General features: G+C 51.9%; 5 protein-coding genes across 5 annotated transcripts; 2 read left to right on the top strand and 3 right to left on the bottom strand.

Moving 5' to 3' along the window:
* Positions 1-609: 609 nt before the first annotated feature.
* J4E90_004060 (uncharacterized protein) lies at positions 610-2,293 on the top strand (the record flags this gene model as incomplete). The annotated part of the gene is made up of 5 exons (XM_051433626.1): positions 610-795; positions 844-968; positions 1,038-1,403; positions 1,455-1,715; positions 1,765-2,293. 5 exons carry the CDS (start codon positions 610-612, stop codon positions 2,291-2,293), a joined length of 1,467 nt encoding a protein of 488 aa, XP_051292144.1.
* A 514-nt stretch (positions 2,294-2,807) lies between these two features.
* On the bottom strand, positions 2,808-3,698 carry J4E90_004059 (uncharacterized protein; the record flags this gene model as incomplete). The annotated part of the gene is made up of 1 exon (XM_051433625.1): positions 2,808-3,698. One exon carries the CDS (start codon positions 3,696-3,698, stop codon positions 2,808-2,810), a length of 891 nt encoding a protein of 296 aa, XP_051292143.1.
* Positions 3,699-4,619: 921 nt separating this feature from the next.
* Positions 4,620-6,164, top strand: J4E90_004058 (uncharacterized protein; the record flags this gene model as incomplete). Its single annotated transcript, XM_051433624.1, has 1 exon — positions 4,620-6,164. One exon carries the CDS (start codon positions 4,620-4,622, stop codon positions 6,162-6,164), a length of 1,545 nt encoding a protein of 514 aa, XP_051292142.1.
* A 66-nt stretch (positions 6,165-6,230) lies between these two features.
* J4E90_004057 (uncharacterized protein) lies at positions 6,231-8,328 on the bottom strand (the record flags this gene model as incomplete). The annotated part of the gene is made up of 4 exons (XM_051433623.1): positions 6,231-7,159; positions 7,223-7,474; positions 7,526-7,692; positions 7,748-8,328. The coding sequence occupies 4 exons, from the start codon at positions 8,326-8,328 to the stop codon at positions 6,231-6,233; spliced, it is 1,929 nt and encodes a 642-aa protein (XP_051292141.1).
* A 993-nt stretch (positions 8,329-9,321) lies between these two features.
* On the bottom strand, positions 9,322-10,320 carry J4E90_004056 (uncharacterized protein; the record flags this gene model as incomplete). The annotated part of the gene is made up of 1 exon (XM_051433622.1): positions 9,322-10,320. The coding sequence occupies one exon, from the start codon at positions 10,318-10,320 to the stop codon at positions 9,322-9,324; it is 999 nt and encodes a 332-aa protein (XP_051292140.1).
* Positions 10,321-16,659: the final 6,339 nt, after the last annotated feature.

The following is a 16,659-nucleotide window of genomic DNA, read 5'->3' as shown; positions in this document are numbered from 1 at the left end:
CATTTGGAGCTCAGGTATCCTGCAACGTGAGAAAAGCAAGTCGCGCGAACCACGGGGACATGCGATCGCGTGATGTTCGCCAACCGTTGCACCGCTTCCGACCGGTATGACCTTCCAGCTGGAGAACTTACCGCCAGCCGCCAGCGGAACACATTATGCGACAGCGCACAACGACGCCGCCAATAGTTCGCTATTTCTCCACAAAAAGCACGTTGTCGGCTCCAGTTCTTCCCCAGGTTCCCAGCCAAAGGGCGCCGCTTGCGAACCTAGAACCAGGAATCCCACACACAATCTGCTGATCGGCGTCAAAAATGCAACCGAGAAGTCTTGGATAGTGTTCATTCTGACAGTATATTACGATAAGATCTGCAGGCCAAGCTTAGTGGCTGAACAAGCGGAGCGCGCATGTTTGCTATATTGTAGCACGGTGCGGGGAAAAGTCTTGGTGAGATCCTGTGCCAATACCACGCCAAGCAGTTGATTGGAACATGCGTGTGAACATACCATGCCACCCATCATGCATTCAAAAGCAGTGTGCATGCCCTCTGCATGCCGGTACGTTCTACCTGTTGACCTCTTCGAGAGAGACGCTCGAAAGTTCCAGCCAAAATGGATACAAAACGCCAACCCGTAGTCGAGCCGACAGACGAGAAACCCACGATCGTGGCGCACTTGGAAGACAAGAGTGAGCTTGGTCCAGATAAGCATGCTGGTGTTGTGGACTACACCGGTGCAGAGGCGAAGACAGACCCAGAAGAGATTGCGCTCGTAAGGAAGATTGATTGGAGACTGATGGTACGTATTGCGGATACAGATGTAGAAAGGCTGCTAATGTGATCGTAGCCAACACTATGCGTCATGTACTTCCTTAACTATGTTGACCGTAATGCCATCGCTCAAGCGCGGCTGAACAATCTCGAAGAGGATTTAGGAATGTCTGGGGTCCAGTTCAACACCTGTGTTAGCATGTTAGTACTACACGGAAACTCGCTCCTACTCGAGGAGCGATAGTGACGGACGGGCTAACCTTCTTGCAGTCTCTTTGTGGGATACGTACTTATGCAAATTCCGAGTAACATGCTTATAACGAGGATACGTCCCGGTATCTACATGAGCAGCTGGATGTTCATCTGGGCCATCGTATCAGCTTGCACAGCGCTGGTTCAGAACTTCGGCGGACTGGTCGCATGTCGATTCTTCTTGGGTATTACTGAAGCACCCTTCTACCCCGGAGCGACGTACATGCTCTCAATCTTCTACACCAGGAAGGAAGTGGCGACACGTATCGCGTTGCTGTACTGTGCGCAGATTCTGGCTACAGGCTTCAGTGGATTGATCGCGGCCGGTGTGTTCCAGCTGGATGGCGCCCGAGGCATCTCAGGCTGGCGCTGGCTATTTATCATGTAAGTCCACCTTCTCTTGCCTGAACATACATCGCGCTAAACCATCGACAGCGAAGGAGCCGTGACCGCATTGGTCGCCATCTGGGGTTTCTTCATGCTTCCCAACACCCCACTCACCACGAGCTGGCTCAACCCACGCGAGCGTGAACTCGCTCATGCACGTATGGAGCGTGACCGAGTCGGCGATTCCACCGAGCCTGTCAGCATGATGGAGGGACTGAGGCAGGCGTGCCGCGACAAGAGGACGTGGCTGTTCTGTCTCATGCAGAACTTCCATCTCAGTGCTTGCTCGTTCAACTCTTTCTTCCCAACGTAAGTACATTCGAATACTCACGGGAAAATTCGCTGACAATGATGGTAGTGTCATCAAGACCCTCGGTTTCAATACAACGATTACTCTCCTACTGACCTGCCCTCCCTTCCTGCTTGCCGGCGCCGCAGGTATCGCTACAGGCTGGAGTTCAGGCCGTATGCATGAACGCACCTGGCACATCACTGGTGGACTACTAGTCGCCATTGTCGGATTCGTCATCGCTGCCAGCACGATGAACACAGCGGGTCGATACGTTGCCTGCTTCATTTTCCCTATGGGCGCCTATTCCGTCAACTCCGTCATCATCGGTTGGGCATCTTCGACCCTCAGTCAGACGAAAGAGAAGAAAGCTGTCGTGTTAGCGATGACGAACGTCGGAGGCCAGATCGGATACATCTACGGCGCTTACCTCTGGCCAGACACTGACAAGCCTCGATACGGAATTGGATTCGGTGCATCTGCTGGATTCGCGCTACTGTCGATCGCTTGTGCCTGGGCGATTCGCGTGATGCTCATCAAGGAGAACCAGAGGCTCAAGGCGTCGTCGAATGAGCGTGTCAACTTGTATGGATACTAGATGAGGTGGCTGAATTCGAAAGGAAGTCACAGACCGAACGTTGGCAGGTATATACTGGGACAGTTTGGCATATCACGGAGCATGTCGCGATTCGATAGGTACAAATGTTCGAAACTCAACTATATACCCGCTCTACCAATCTTCTCTGTACATGAACATGAACCACATCGCCCCTTCGTTGCTGGCACAAGTTCAAACAACTCGAACCCCCGGTGACAAGAACGTGAGACGGAACTGCAAACCGTCGGGGATGTAGCCACTGTGCTCTACATGGCACTGGATGCTGGCCCCAAATTTGGGGAACATACCGCCTCGCTCGGCCGTCAAGCTAGTAAAGCATTCGCATCTCGCCCTGCAGTCCGTGAAGTCGGGACGGCCATCTAAACGTTCCATTCCGCGTTTTTCCATGTGACATGTGAAGAAAGAAAGCCCTTCAATGCCTTCAAGCACATTATCGATCTCTGCAGCATTCCATCATGCTAATGAATGGCGCGAGTAAAGACAGGGCTACCAATCAGACGGGCGGATCCTCCGGGTGACCGACGATGCTCTTCGCAGCAGGAAGACTTAGGCACAAGGCCTTGATGATATGGTCGCGGTATTGCGTTTCATTGTCTGTAATGAAATCGCATCCAGACAACTGTTCTTTATGCAGGAAGTCACCCCAGTAAACGCGGACATCAAGGCTGGTGATATCTTTGAGGTTCGCAAGTGCTTCTAATCCACCTCTAAGTGGTCCAAAGCCAAGCAAGCCCAAGATCTCATCCTGAGGACAATACTGCGCGAGATCCTTCGGATTGGTTTGGCAGCAGTCAATGATATCGAGACCCAAATCCAGTTTCTCGAGCGAAGGTAGTATGTGGGGTAGCAATGATATCCCTCCTGCGATGTCCCGCTTGATCTTCATGACGATCGAACTGTAATCCGAGGCTGCTTTCGCACCCAGTCGTGTGAAGTAATCAGGATAGGGCATCAGTATAGACGGGTTCACCGTTTGCAGATGCTCGAAGCTTGTGGACCGAGTCGCCGGATTGATGAGACCATACACGGTGACCCGAGGCAGGTAGGCATGCTTGATTCGCTGTCGAACTTCCATGGGGACCGAATTTCGGAAAGCACGGAGAAGGTATCGATCTGGCTGTGTATCGCTGCTGAAGGTCCACCGAAATGTTGATCCTGTAAGATACTCCACGGCCTGATAATACGCCTTGGATGAGTACTGGTCCTTCAATTTCGTGAGGAGGTCGATAGCTGGTGCATGAAGCTGGCCTTCGTTGTCGTGCAAAAGCCTGATCTGGATCTCGCTGCTGTTGTCGCTCGCTGCCCATTTGAAGATCATCTGCTTGATCTCGAGTGGTAAGAGCTCGTCAAATGCCTTTGCGAATGACATATCCTTGGGAGACATGTCGGTGATTGAGTTGTGCTTGTGGTGAGCCGACTGAGCGTACTGTTGTTGGATACCGGAATTCAGGTGGACAATTTTTCTGATCGTGCAGTAGCCATAGGCTCGGTGGGATAGGGAAAGGATAAAGAGCCCTGGAGTGTCTGAGTGTGTCTCAAATAGTTGGATTGCTAAGCCTCGGTGTACTAGCAGATTTCCTATCTAGGTATTGTTGTACCAACCTGTACTCTCACCTTCGCCAGTCACCACGCATTCTCACCTTCACTAGTCACCTTCACCGTGTCATCTCACTGGACGTAGGTGAGCATCTAATCGCGTAAGGAACAACTGTCCACGGCGACGATAAGGAGACGTGACCTTGCAATAGAGCGATTCCTCAACTGCGTGTACCATGACACAAGCCCACGAAGACTCGTAAGATCTGTCATTGGCGATATGCCGTTTGTTTGAGACTCGGTCACTTAACGTATCGGGCGGGTAACACTGTTGTTGTAGGCACGCGACGCGCTCTCGAACGCGCAGGAGCCTGGCGATGACAAAATCCGGCCCCACTTTTACCGCGGGGCAGACTCGGCCGCGCAACATCTCCAAACCAGCACAGCAAATGTCGGTAGTAACGCCGTGAAGGTCGTTTAAACATGATCTAGAACGCGCTTTGATGGCGTCGCGCGTATGCAGGCAGCGCCACAGGTGAGTCAGGCAAGATGCAACCTCCCAGCTTAAACCCGTCTCGGGTTTAACGCCCACACTAGCAACGCGGGTGGTCACCAGTCTTTTGTAGGATGAGATCTTTTCCGTGCTTTTCCGTTTCTCTTCATCTTTTCTTCTCGACATCTAGAAGCAGTCGACGTTGAGTTTGCACTCTTACGGAAGGTCAACTTGCGTTCTCTGATCCAACACGCGGCACAGTCCAACATTGCCACCATGGCTCCCACGGCGATATCGCGGATCGCTGGATTTCTCGGCATCACATCACTCAACGCGACTGGACGGGATGCATACATCATCATCACACTGCGATCGTTGAGAATGTTCACGGCCGGCATTCCGTCGCTGATTCTCGCCCTCTTCTTCTCCTCGCTCAAATTTCCGGATTCGAGGATCGGGGTCTTCATGACATTGACATTGCTCGGAGATGTCCTACTGTCATTGCTGCTTACTCTCGTGGCGGACAAAATAGGCAGGAGAAGGATTCTGTTCATGGGTAGTGTGATGATGGCTTGTTCAGGCGTCGCATTTGCGCTGTCAGAAAACTTCTTCATTCTTTTGGTTGCGGCGGTGTTCGGCATCATTTCTGTCACCGGTGCTGACTGTGGTCCTTTTAGGGCTGTCGAGGAGAGCATGTTGAGTGGCCTAACAGACGAGACAACAAGAAGCGATGTCCTCTCGTGGTATGTCACAGCGACAACATTGGCAGGGGCCATTGGCGCAGAAGTCGCAGGGAGAACGGTAAATGCTCTCGAGAAGAGCAGCGGTAATGTGACCAAGGCATACCATGCCCTGTTCTGGGGCTATGCAGCCTTCGGAGTGCTTGGGAGCATCCTTTGTCTGGGTTTGAGTAGCAGATGCGAGGTTGCAGGTGAGAAGCGGGCGGAGATGCAAGAGCGAGGACGTGGTGGGGGCCAGGGCGAAGAGGAAGAAGTGCTACTGGAGGCGATGACACCCAGCACCACGGACGGTTTCGACCAAGACCGCGAGCACGTAGGAAGACCAGCGGGTGTCAGGAATCCGCCATCGCAAAAGAAAGCAAGCTACTTTAGTCAGATCTCGCAGAGTACACGATCCGTCATGTACAAGCTCTGGATCCTCTTAGCTGTTGACAGTCTAGCAGACGGCATGACACCTTACTCCTTGATGAACTACTACGTCGACCAAAAGTTCCACGTCTCAAAGTCTACGCTTGGGGATATTACCTCGGCTTCGCAGTTTCTCTGCGCAGTTGGAGCTATCTTCGCCGGGCCATTGGCCAAACGCATAGGTCTCATCAACACCATGGTCTTCACCCACCTCCCGTCATCGATCGCCAGCGGCTTCATCCCATTACCTTCAAAGGTCGGTTGGACAGTGGGCCTGCTGCTATTCCGAGCTTCTCTCAATAGCATGGATCAAGCACCGCGTACGGCTTTCATCGCGGCAGTCGTGAAGCCTGAAGAGCGTACGGGTGTCATGGGCATCACTAGTATGCTGCGCACGTTAGCCATGAGCGTCGGGCCATCAATCACAGGCTTCCTCTCCGGTAGCGATAACTTCTGGGTGGCCTTCGTGGCTACGAGTATTTGTAGGATCACCTACGATATTGGATTATGGATGTTGTTCGTAAACGTCAAGGTAGAGAAGGACGTTGGAAGAGAAGACGATAGGGATAGCGTCGATGATGATGCTTGGAATGGATTGCTCAGCGACACAGAAAGTGATATCAGTAGCGAGGGGGGAAAGAGCAAGGATCTTGATCGCGAAAGTAGGGTATAACCCAAAGATTGTATTGAGTGAGGTGTTGTTTTGCCTATCGAAGCATGATCAACATCGCCTTTCAAACTAGCATGCAGCCTTCTCTGCTCCGAGCATTGTGCTATCCCGATGATCAGTAAACAATTTGACCTTTACCGCTCTTGCCTGTCTCTTCTGAGCTGGCAAACTGTCTTTAGTACCGAACCTCTCCTTAGTATGATGATCCAAGCCGTGTAACAACGGCACAAGCGCACTGCTTTTCCACACTTGCGTACCAGACGTATGCGTCATCGTCATCGTCGCGAGCAAGAAGATCAGAGTGGCCACGACAGCCGCGATGGGTAAGACAGCAAAACCCCACCGGATGTGGACATAGGACTCTACCGTTATCGACTTGCCGTTCGTATCAACAGCGCCATTGAAGCCGCGAAAAGCGGTTGTCATCGAAACGGCCAAGTCGCTCATCAGCATATTGAGTCCATCGGCGTACTCGTAGTAGTTCCAGTAGAACGCTGTGACAATATCCGTGTCGAAGAAAGTCTCGCCTGATGAGATACCGACTGTGAGATTGACAACTACGGCACGGTCTGGGTCCGTGACACTTCGGGTGAAATCGCTAGTTGTACGGGTAGCGGAGCCGTTGGTAAAGATTGCACTGAACCATCCGCGTATGCTCAAAAGCGCTTCCATGCCGAGCAAGTATGCAGTGTCATCGGACTTGCCAGTGATGTAAACACCATAGTCGGCGGCGGGGTCGGGGGAGCTCATATCGATGACAGTATGGTTGAGAACAGAGTGCGTGACATTTTCTTGGTGCGTACCGTTTGTGACCGATGCGGACAGCGTATTTGCACATGCTTGCAAGCTGCATTGTGATGCCCAAGGGTTCAGAGCGTTGGGTGTATCTTGACGCTCTGTACCCATGAAGATGAGTCGGATTATCGTGGAGTGGGGCATGTCGCCATACGCCGACGGGATGAAGGATGTCATACTGAATACATCGGAGCTCGTGTTGACTGAAAAAAACAGTGTAAGCAATAAGTACCCGCCAATTTACAATTTGCACATGCGAAACTTACGATGAGCTCCTTGTGGTACTTGCCATCCGCATGAGGACATGTTTGGCGATGCACCCAATTCAGGTGGACAGTAGCGCGTCATGAGCGGAGTGATGTCTGTGCACTCATGGCAAATAGCCAGCGTCTCGAAGGGCTCCCAGGTGCAAGTACCACTCTGGCACTTGAATGGTAGTGACGCAGCAGGTCTATTGTTCTCCGCAAACAAGCCGTTGTAGACTGCGGCTTTAAGTGGGAGAATTGGCACGAAACCCGCTAGAAACCTACGTCAACGAATGATATCGAAATGCGCTTGATGCTACTTACTCGTGCTGGTGTTACCCGGTAACGCAGGGGTGAAGTTGAGGGCTCTAGGCATGATGGCGCCAAAGTCACTTTCCACGTTACGGATTTTGTAAGTTGCGATCTGCTGCGCGAAAGGTCCAAGAGCGAGACCTATAACAGCGACGATAGCGCCGAAAGACCCGAGAAATCTGATCAAGCATTCGTCAGTCATCTGTCAACCATGTCTTGAGCTGAGAAACGTACCCTCCTCTGGCAGTCGCCAGCAGTTTGATAGAGCCCCACGAACCACGACTAGCGTCATCGAAGGCCTCCATGTCAGACAATGGAGCCGATGTCTGCTTGAAACGGATCCATTTCGCCTGCGATAGTCCACTCGATAGGCAAACCGACATTGCAGCGTTTGCAAAAGTAGCCAAGAGGGCAATGAGAGCGTTCAAAGTTATGCTGTAAGGCCAGTCTGGCAATGCGTGTCCATTGTATTTGGCTACCACGCCGACAATGGCGGCGACAGCACCCAGCCCGATTGCGACAGCCATGATCTCGAAAGCCCAAGACCGTGCACGGGACGCGCCAGCCTTGCTGTCAGACTTTGTGCTACATACCTCCGACGACGTCACAGCCGTGCTGTTGGTAGACGAGCTCCAATGCGTTACATGCTTCTTGATAGAAGGTGATTTAACAGTCGAACGTGGACTCGTGGGGCTGAAATCGAAGTCTCGTATCTCTTCATAGTTTTGCAGGGTGGACGAAGGCGGAGTGTAGTCCTCGTTGACCGGCGTCACTTCCACATTGTGCTGTAATTTGGGTAGTTGCTGGTACGCCATCGCGAGGCTGAGGCTGAGGCTGAAGCAGGTAGTACCCGAAGATGAGCCCGAATTGCAGTGTTTCACAATGCGGCGAAATGCTCAGGTCTGAGTAACCTAGATATCTATGAACATATAAGGGATTCCCACTTTGGTCAGCCGCTGTATAGTGCCGCTCCTTCCAAGCGTGATAAGCACAGACAACCCGCTCTCAAGAAATGGTAAGCTTATGCCGCCATGCCCACATTTGGGGTTCAGCTCACAGAGTGCCACATCGATGCAGCTTTGTGGTGCAGGCGTACTGGTTCTTATTCGCCAGTCACGCTGCAAAGATTACCTGTCACATGCGAGGCCCTTGTATTAGGCACTGATTGTCTTGGAAACAATGGAGGATGTTGGCGATAAGCAAGGTGGCGGCGCAGTATGTTCATGGCAGATCGGCCAAGAGTGCCTCGTGGAGCAAGCGTAGTATATGATCGGCAAGACCATGCAGAAGCTCTAGATTGCATTCACCTCTCGGTATCCATACTCCGAGCCTGATTCGCATCATTAGCAAGCATCCTCACTATATATAGAGAAGCTACTGCGATGCCCGCACTTTCCGCCCCATCCTCGGTCGACATAGCTTCATCCGGCGTTTGCGATCTTGGCAAGATATGCCTGCAGAAATGCGCTAGAGAACCATTTGATGGTACATGATATGCGAACAGGTCTTATCGCGCGGGGCTCGCGCAATGTCTAGGAAGGATTGCCGTGCACATCGTGGTGGAAAGGGCCTCCCTGGTGGCTGTCGAGGTGGGGCCGAACACCACCTGGAGTCCTGGACACTTGAGCCGGCTTGGCGCAAACGCACAATCAGCACCAACAGACAACCTATTCTGCACTGTTGTTGATGCATGCGACTAGACAGAATAGGCTTAGCTGCACGGGTTCCAGTATGAGGTGTGGACGCAGAGCGAGGGCGGCATGGCCGTGGACAGAGGTATGGTTGCTGTGTCACAGCATGGCAAATGCTCAGAAGTCTTCGTCTTCGTCATCGAAGTCGTCCTCGGCTAAGGTAGCTGCGGCGTTCGTAGCATCCAGGTAGGCTTTGATATGCGCGATGGTTTGCTTCTGAGCCTTCCACCTTATGAGGTTCTGGCTCTCGCGATCCACGACTTCCTTGGACCAAGTCATCGGATTGGGATCAACGTCATGATCGATTTCCATACGACCTAGGCTTAGATTTGGTAACCCGAGCAAGCTCTCCTGCCATTTCTTGAATTGCTCGTCGACCTCCGCCACTTCCCTGTGCATTATAGCTCTTTCCTCTTTCATTGTGTACAATGCATCTCGTTCCCGAGATGACATTGAAGCTTCTCTTCGCAAGAGCATGAGGGTTTGAGCGGCATTGCGCTCGGCAAGTTCCACATCTTCGTAGTCCCGGATAACGGTCATCGAAGGGTATTTGCCCCATAATGGGGTCATGTTGTCCATCTTCCAAATGTCTCTACCGTGCTTATTGTTACGTGGATTCAACTTCGAACGATAGCGCTTACGTCGCATGTCTCGAAGGCCGTCCTCTAGATGGCTGTATGTAAATTCGTCTTCTTCGGTGTCTTTGAGTAACAGGTTCAGAGCTCGTTCTTCTCGAAAAACATTCTTCAGCATACGCTTCCAATTCGTAACCCGGACAATGATGGTGTCTTCGTCTTCGCGCTCCACCAGTTCAATGTCCACGTCTTGCCCGTCTGCCATGCCAAAATCCACAACCGTTGGGCCTACTTTGACACACCAACGTAGCTGCCCGTGCACTGAAGATGGCTTTCGTAAATCAAGACATTGTACGGTATGGTGCCACCACGGATTGTCGGGTTCAATCTCGCCGACACTGCGGACAAACGTGTCATACCAGGACTCCTTGATGCGAAAGTACGCATTTTGTGGATCCCATACGGCTTGGTTGCCCACACGCTCGTCTAGACGTTCGAAAGTCGCATGGACAAATGCCAAGTCCCAGTAATTCTTGCGCATTGAGTTGCTCCATGAGTTGACCTTCTTTCGGTCCGAGATAGCCGATCAACTCCACACGCTGGATGTGATAATAAAGCACAGACGTATCAATCACTTCTTTGAAGGCTTTGCATACGAGCCGGTGGTCCAAGATGTCCGCTGGGTCGGCGTTGTCAAGGACGGTCAAAAGGACTTCGGCAGGTAGAGTCGGTAGCTGAGATGGGGATGCTTTCTGGCTTGCTGCAAGGCTGCTCAAAAGCAACTCGTGGTCTCTGCCCTTCTCTGGTGGTTGAGATGTAGCTGGGAGATTGGACGGATCGCTCTCGTTGTCTTCTTCATCGTCGTCGTCCAGGACTACACGACGCACTCTTTTGTGTGTTGTTGTGGGCGAAACATCGTCAGATCCCGAATCGGAGTCGTCCACAACTAGTGGTCGTTTGTGAGGAGATATTTGAGGAGCTCCAACACTCTCCTTCTCGCTCTCGGACTCCTCACGAACAATCCGGCGATTCCGGGGGCTGACCATCTCGCATGTGACTTGCGTTAGCAGGCAGGGTGGGGTGAATGGCGATGTGCACGAGTTCGGTGCAAACGATATAGGGACGATGTATTTCCAGTGGAATTGAGGTCAGTGGTGATAACACGTTGGTGTTGATGCAAACAGGAGAGCACAAAGAGCAAGGTGGGCCAGCCCGAAGCCGGCGGGGACTGCTGCAGGAACCCGGCGGGTCTATCCAATCACGCATCGAATTGCCGGTGGTGACCGACCCCAGCGTCATCACTTTCCCTGTTTCTCCAAGGTCTGCGCATTTGAGTTGTAGCGCTGTTCCATTCGAACTCGTCTCGTAATAATCCGGTAGCAATGATTTTGAGGCGTACTTTGGTTGGGTATATAATGACGACGCCGATTTGGCGGCGGCAGTAATCGTGTTCCGTCCCCATCTTCAACGTGACGGTTCAGCACACATTATGTGTTCGTCGTGCTTATTAGCGTACGCTCTTTTAGATACCGCGGACACGGCTGAAGTCTAAGGATGGAAGGAATTGGGGTTTGGCTCTTTTGCTGGCAGGGCGCTGTGTCCGCTTGCTTCCGCGACTACACGCGCCGATCGTCGCTGGGACGCCACATCGATCGCGGGTACACGCAGAGCTCTAGCACTAGACATATAAATGTTCGCATCGTGGTCATTTATTATATATAGTGGCATTAGGATAGCGCGTTGGCATTGATTAACCTTTTCCCAAACCCAAAGTGCTCTGATAAACGCTCTAGCAGAAAGTAAACCATGTGTGCTATGACAATAATGGTCTCGTTGTATCTACGAGGCTTGTGTAAATTTCTAGCGCGCTCAGCATTCAAAACCACGAGATTTCTCAACCTTCACCGAGACGACCAGCCGCAGCAGAGATATTCCATCCTTACCAATTGCATACGCACCGAAGCAATGGATCAGGTCCCGCTCTTCATATCCTTTATGAGTCTCTCGAGGACTGTGTCGGTAAATGCCCAAACGGTTGAGCTGTATTGCGCTCCCCAAGCGTATCCAGTATACCACATATTTTTATATCCCTGCAGGGCGTATAAATTTTGAACAAAACCTGCTCGAAACCGCTCAGCTGATCGCGGCCACCAAGGGCGGCTATGATCCGAAAGCGCTTTAAGTTCCGCTTCGCAATCCGCGGCGACAGTTCCGACGTCCTGCATCTGTTTGACGCTTTCCAAGACTATGCTTGTGAAGGCGTCCGGAGATACCGTGTAGTTGGCGCCGAAGACGACTCGGAAGAGGCCTTGGGCTGCAGGCCCTGTCGAGTCTAGACGCAGGCTGTGTGGCCAGTCTTTGATTGCCAGCTGGTCAGCCGGCAGCGCTACTGAAGGCAAGTATGTGATGGAATAGTTTTCGGGTAAGCAAGGCGCCTTCAGGATTCCTACGTAGTTGGACTCTGTGAGCCAGTTTGAAAAGGCAGCCGTTTCCTTGTTGTCGAGATGGAAAGGAGCCAGATTCTCCAGGCTTGGGCCTGCGGTATACAGAATGCGGCGTGCCTTGATGGTGTAGCTGGTGTCGCCCTGTTTGATTGATAGCCTCATCCCGTCCCTGGTTCGCTTCATGTCGGAAACGGTGCTCGATAACAGTACGTCTGGCTTAAGGAGCTCGAGCGCGCGTTCGTAGAGAACACCGTTATTGCCAACAGGTTTGAAAAGTGCGCCGCTCAATAGATCTATAAGCAGTAAGCTAATACCCTCAGCGAGAGAGAGTCTCAATTTATGAACAAGCCTGCAACACCGACTGACCTTTCGTAAGTGAGGCCCCAAAAGCCTGTAAGACGGTGAGCGTCAAAAGATTGCGAATACCTCCATAGCCCACACCAGATATCACCACTATCCGTGGAACGGCGGCTTCCAACTGATGGAGCTTAGCAAAATCACCGAATGGCGTAAGAAGATCTTCAGGGATATCTGCTGGAGATGGAAATTGCCAGAGGCCGGGCTCCAATATATCTCTGTATTTCGACGTGATCGCAAGCCATCGCTGCAATGCTTCGTTGGTTGCATTTGCACTCGGGGCGCTGTAGTCCTCCAGTTCCTCACCCGTCTCGACATCGATATTGAGTGCCGTCAACCTCTGATTAGTGGGGATCACCGTATCAATCCCAAAGCGTGTAAAGAAATCGGTAGCCGGTCCGTAAGGTATGTAGCTTTGGACTCCGTAATCAATCGAAATGTTTGTTTCGGGAATGTGGTAGGTGCTAGTGTGACCACCCAGAATTGGTCTGGGCTCGATGAGCACTATGCTCGTGTTTAGGTCTTCGCGAAGTCGAACGGCGGCGTACGTCCCCGATGCCCCTCCGCCGATTATTGCAACATCTCTGATCAGCTCGATATGATTTGGGGTAATTTTGCCCTCGGCAGTGGCCAATGTGACGCACGAATACAGAGAGCGCGCCAAGATATTGATCAATCGAGTCATGACGAGGATGAGGTGATAGGTAGTAGACTTAAGGAAGGCTCAAAGTAGGCCTTAAGTATGACCCGACGCACAGTATGCAGCAGACGTCTTACCGGCTTCATCAATATTGCTGGTTGAGTGCACAAGAAAGCCGCCGGAACAGCCGCAGTCGAGTATGGAGTAGCTGTAGACGACGCTCATAGGACATCCAGCACAAGGGGGGAGCTTTTAGTCATCGGTGGCGCCTGCGAGATGTACGGCCATGCACCTGGGCAGCTGCAAGGCCTTTCCGAGGAAGCGTGGTCTACGTGTCGTTGGAAGATAGACGCATTAATGCATCCTCGCAGTGGGAAATTCAGGCGCCGCGATCGACCTGTTTCTCAGAGCTTGCTGCACACCTGGGCCAGGCGCAAGGCCGCCGTGACTGAGAAGAGTTGGGATGCGGAAGCAGCAGTGGAGACACCCCCGGGCCCCGGAAGGCTTTCTTGGCACGCTAAAGCCACTCAAGTTAGGTAGCGCTGACGCCGACGCGCTGCTTCCCCACCTGGGCAGTAACAAGCCAACTTCAATGTTGGCACGCGTCGCGACAAGTCAACTTCCTTCATTTACGAGGCATGCCTGCATCTAACATGCATGAGTATTACATTCACGTGACCGCTCCAACAGCTCAGTGCGCCATGCGAGGAACTACCCAGAGCCAACGCTTTCGATCCCGCATGTCGTGCCACGGAAGCTGTCCTCAGATCAGTGGAGACCATCCACAGCACAATCTCGCGACAAAATGGGAAACTTACCGACTTAGCACATACATTGCGTAACGGCTCATTAAGGTCGTTCGATTCGGCTCACCTTTTCCTCTTACGAAGGGGGATGGAGTGACCGGCAACTCCGAGTACACGTACGGGTGACTACATCCGGTCACAGTTGTTGTAATACCATCGCGACCTTCTCGGCTGATATCACAGATGTTTCTGAACACCATCGTATAGTCGCAAGGAAGATCGAATAGTCAACAAATGAACGCAAATCTATCACAGGAAGAAGAGGCCAATGCATGCGTAGTAACATCGCCAGGTTGACAATTATCAGCGATGGGAACATCGCACTCGGAGGGACTTGCGATGGCCAAGAAAAGGTATCACTGTCACTTTATTGTCAGGCACAGCCCTTGCTGGAGAGCAGCAGTGTGACTACGTGGCGGGCCTGGTCAATTTTACCGTCTTCGTCAACTGTTCCGGTGAGCAGCAATAGGGACCTCCTTGAGCTATAAAAGCTTCCTGGTATTGCGGTAAGAACCGTTGACTGCACAGGATAAAGACGCGTTATCCAGGCTTCTCACCTCTTCGAGCACTTTGCGACAGTACTGCTAATGTCTTCTTTAAAGATCATAGCAGGATTGCTGATCTTGGCGATGTCGCCCTCCGCCATTTCGGTCTTCGTATCTCCAATTGCTGTCACGTCTACTCTTTCCGAGACCACTACAGTGTCTAACTCTATATCCTGGTCAAATGCCTCTACCGCGAGCTCGTTCACGGACCCTACACACGCGACGGAGAATCACTCCATCGCTAACACAACCCTGACTTCAATAAAGAGCCAGAAAACAATCACCGAGACGTTGCCCTTGGAACAGGCCACCTCGACTACTCTATCAGGGTCGCCACAATGGACAAATGCTACTGCATCTGGATATGTCAACACTAGCACCATCATTGGACATGCAAGCAGGAGCTCTATCTCTTCAGTATATTCCGGGAATGAAACACTAAGCCTGGTATCTTCGCCACCGGCTATTACAGCTACCAGCACGTTGAATCCCAATTTGTCCAACACGCCCAGCTTGGAAACGCTCTTGACGACTAGAACCACACAACAAGAAGCATCAGGTTCATCATCTACCGAATCAGTGGTGCTCTCGAAGAGTTCGAACCCTACTACACTTGATGAGCACTCCTCTTCGGCTTCGTGGACGTCGCATGCTGGCGAGTCCACGATATCCACGACACCTGCCCAGCCACGAATTACCATGACATCGGTGCAAACTCCAATCGCACCTATCGTCTCATACAATATCAGTGGTCAGGTCTTCACTATGATCATCACAGCTCCATTCGCAGCTCCAACGCTCGTGATCATTACGACTGTGACCCTGGGGCAGACTGCAGTTCTGCAGTTTCTCTCCGGGGGTGCAATAGTCACACCTATCCCGATACACATTTCGAATCCACCTACTATGCCGACATTGAACCCCGCTGTTTTCGAGATATCTTCTGCATTGACGATAGCGTCACTGCGATGGATGGGTGTGGCGCTAGCTGTGCAAGACTGGAGCCAGAGTAGTATGAATCCAGCAAAGCAAACCGTGGTTGCAGAGGGTGTTAGCATGTTCATGGAAGAGATGGGCTCGCTCATGGGTCGAACATCCCCAGACGAGGAGGATGACCACGACAATCATGACAAGAAAGATGGCTCATGCATACGGTCTAGCAGTGGGCTTCCGTTCATTGGGGGTATCTTCAAAACGATTTCGTGCGTTGTTGGCATGGCGTCAGACATTAGTCATACGTTTGGTATGTTGATCAAGGGGGCAATGGATGTTCATACAGCAATTTCAACATCCGCTGTCCAGATGGCGGCTATTGTTGATGTGATCAGGTTTATGGCGAATCCATCCTTGAACACACCACCAGTCACACCACCACTTTCGCTTCCTTCTACAAGCAATGCGCCACATGCTACTGAGTCTGCACACGCATCCATCTCAATGCCGCTATCGAACTCCGAAATATCGACTGATACTTCCCGTTCCAGCACTTCGGTATCATCTAGTGTCTCCAGCTCCATGGCTTGTGCTGTGCCAACTTCAGTTATCGGCGCTTTTCCAGGGGAATCATATGCTAAGAAGCCCTTCTGTCCTCGATTCCAGCCATGCGGTATTTCCTGTAAGACATGCCTCCAGGATATCTATGTGGACAGTATGGAAGGATCTGGCGGAGGTATGGCCGATGTCGCATACAACAGGTCGGATACCCTCGACTCAGCGATTTTGGCACAGCTCGATCGTCCGGAGAGTACCACGGAAGAAGGCATCAGCGCTTTTATGCGTTCCAGATTTGCTGATGCAAAGCATGCATTGGAAACAAATAACGAAGAGCGGGTCTTCGTTCCCCATGGCCACATGGGCACGGAGATTGGGAAAGGCGTTCCGTCTGCGCTATTTCGCACATACGACCACGCAAAAATGGTACTGGGCTTGGTAAATCTGTACGGATGCACGTCTGTGTTGGTCGTATCAAAATCTGCAATATGGTGGTCCCATTTTTGGGAGCTTCCTGGCTTTCTAGCCTTGTATGATGAGGAATCCCCGAGCGATGGATGGTACAACACCTGGTATGAACCATTAGAGGACGAGGAA

Source organism: Alternaria incomplexa (genome assembly GCF_024043165.1).
Source record: "Alternaria incomplexa strain BMP 0042 chromosome Unknown scaffold_5, whole genome shotgun sequence".
Classification (NCBI taxonomy): Eukaryota; Fungi; Ascomycota; class Dothideomycetes; order Pleosporales; family Pleosporaceae; genus Alternaria; species Alternaria incomplexa.
Note: the sequence above shows the minus strand (reverse complement) of the source record. Positions and strands in the feature narration are given on the sequence as shown.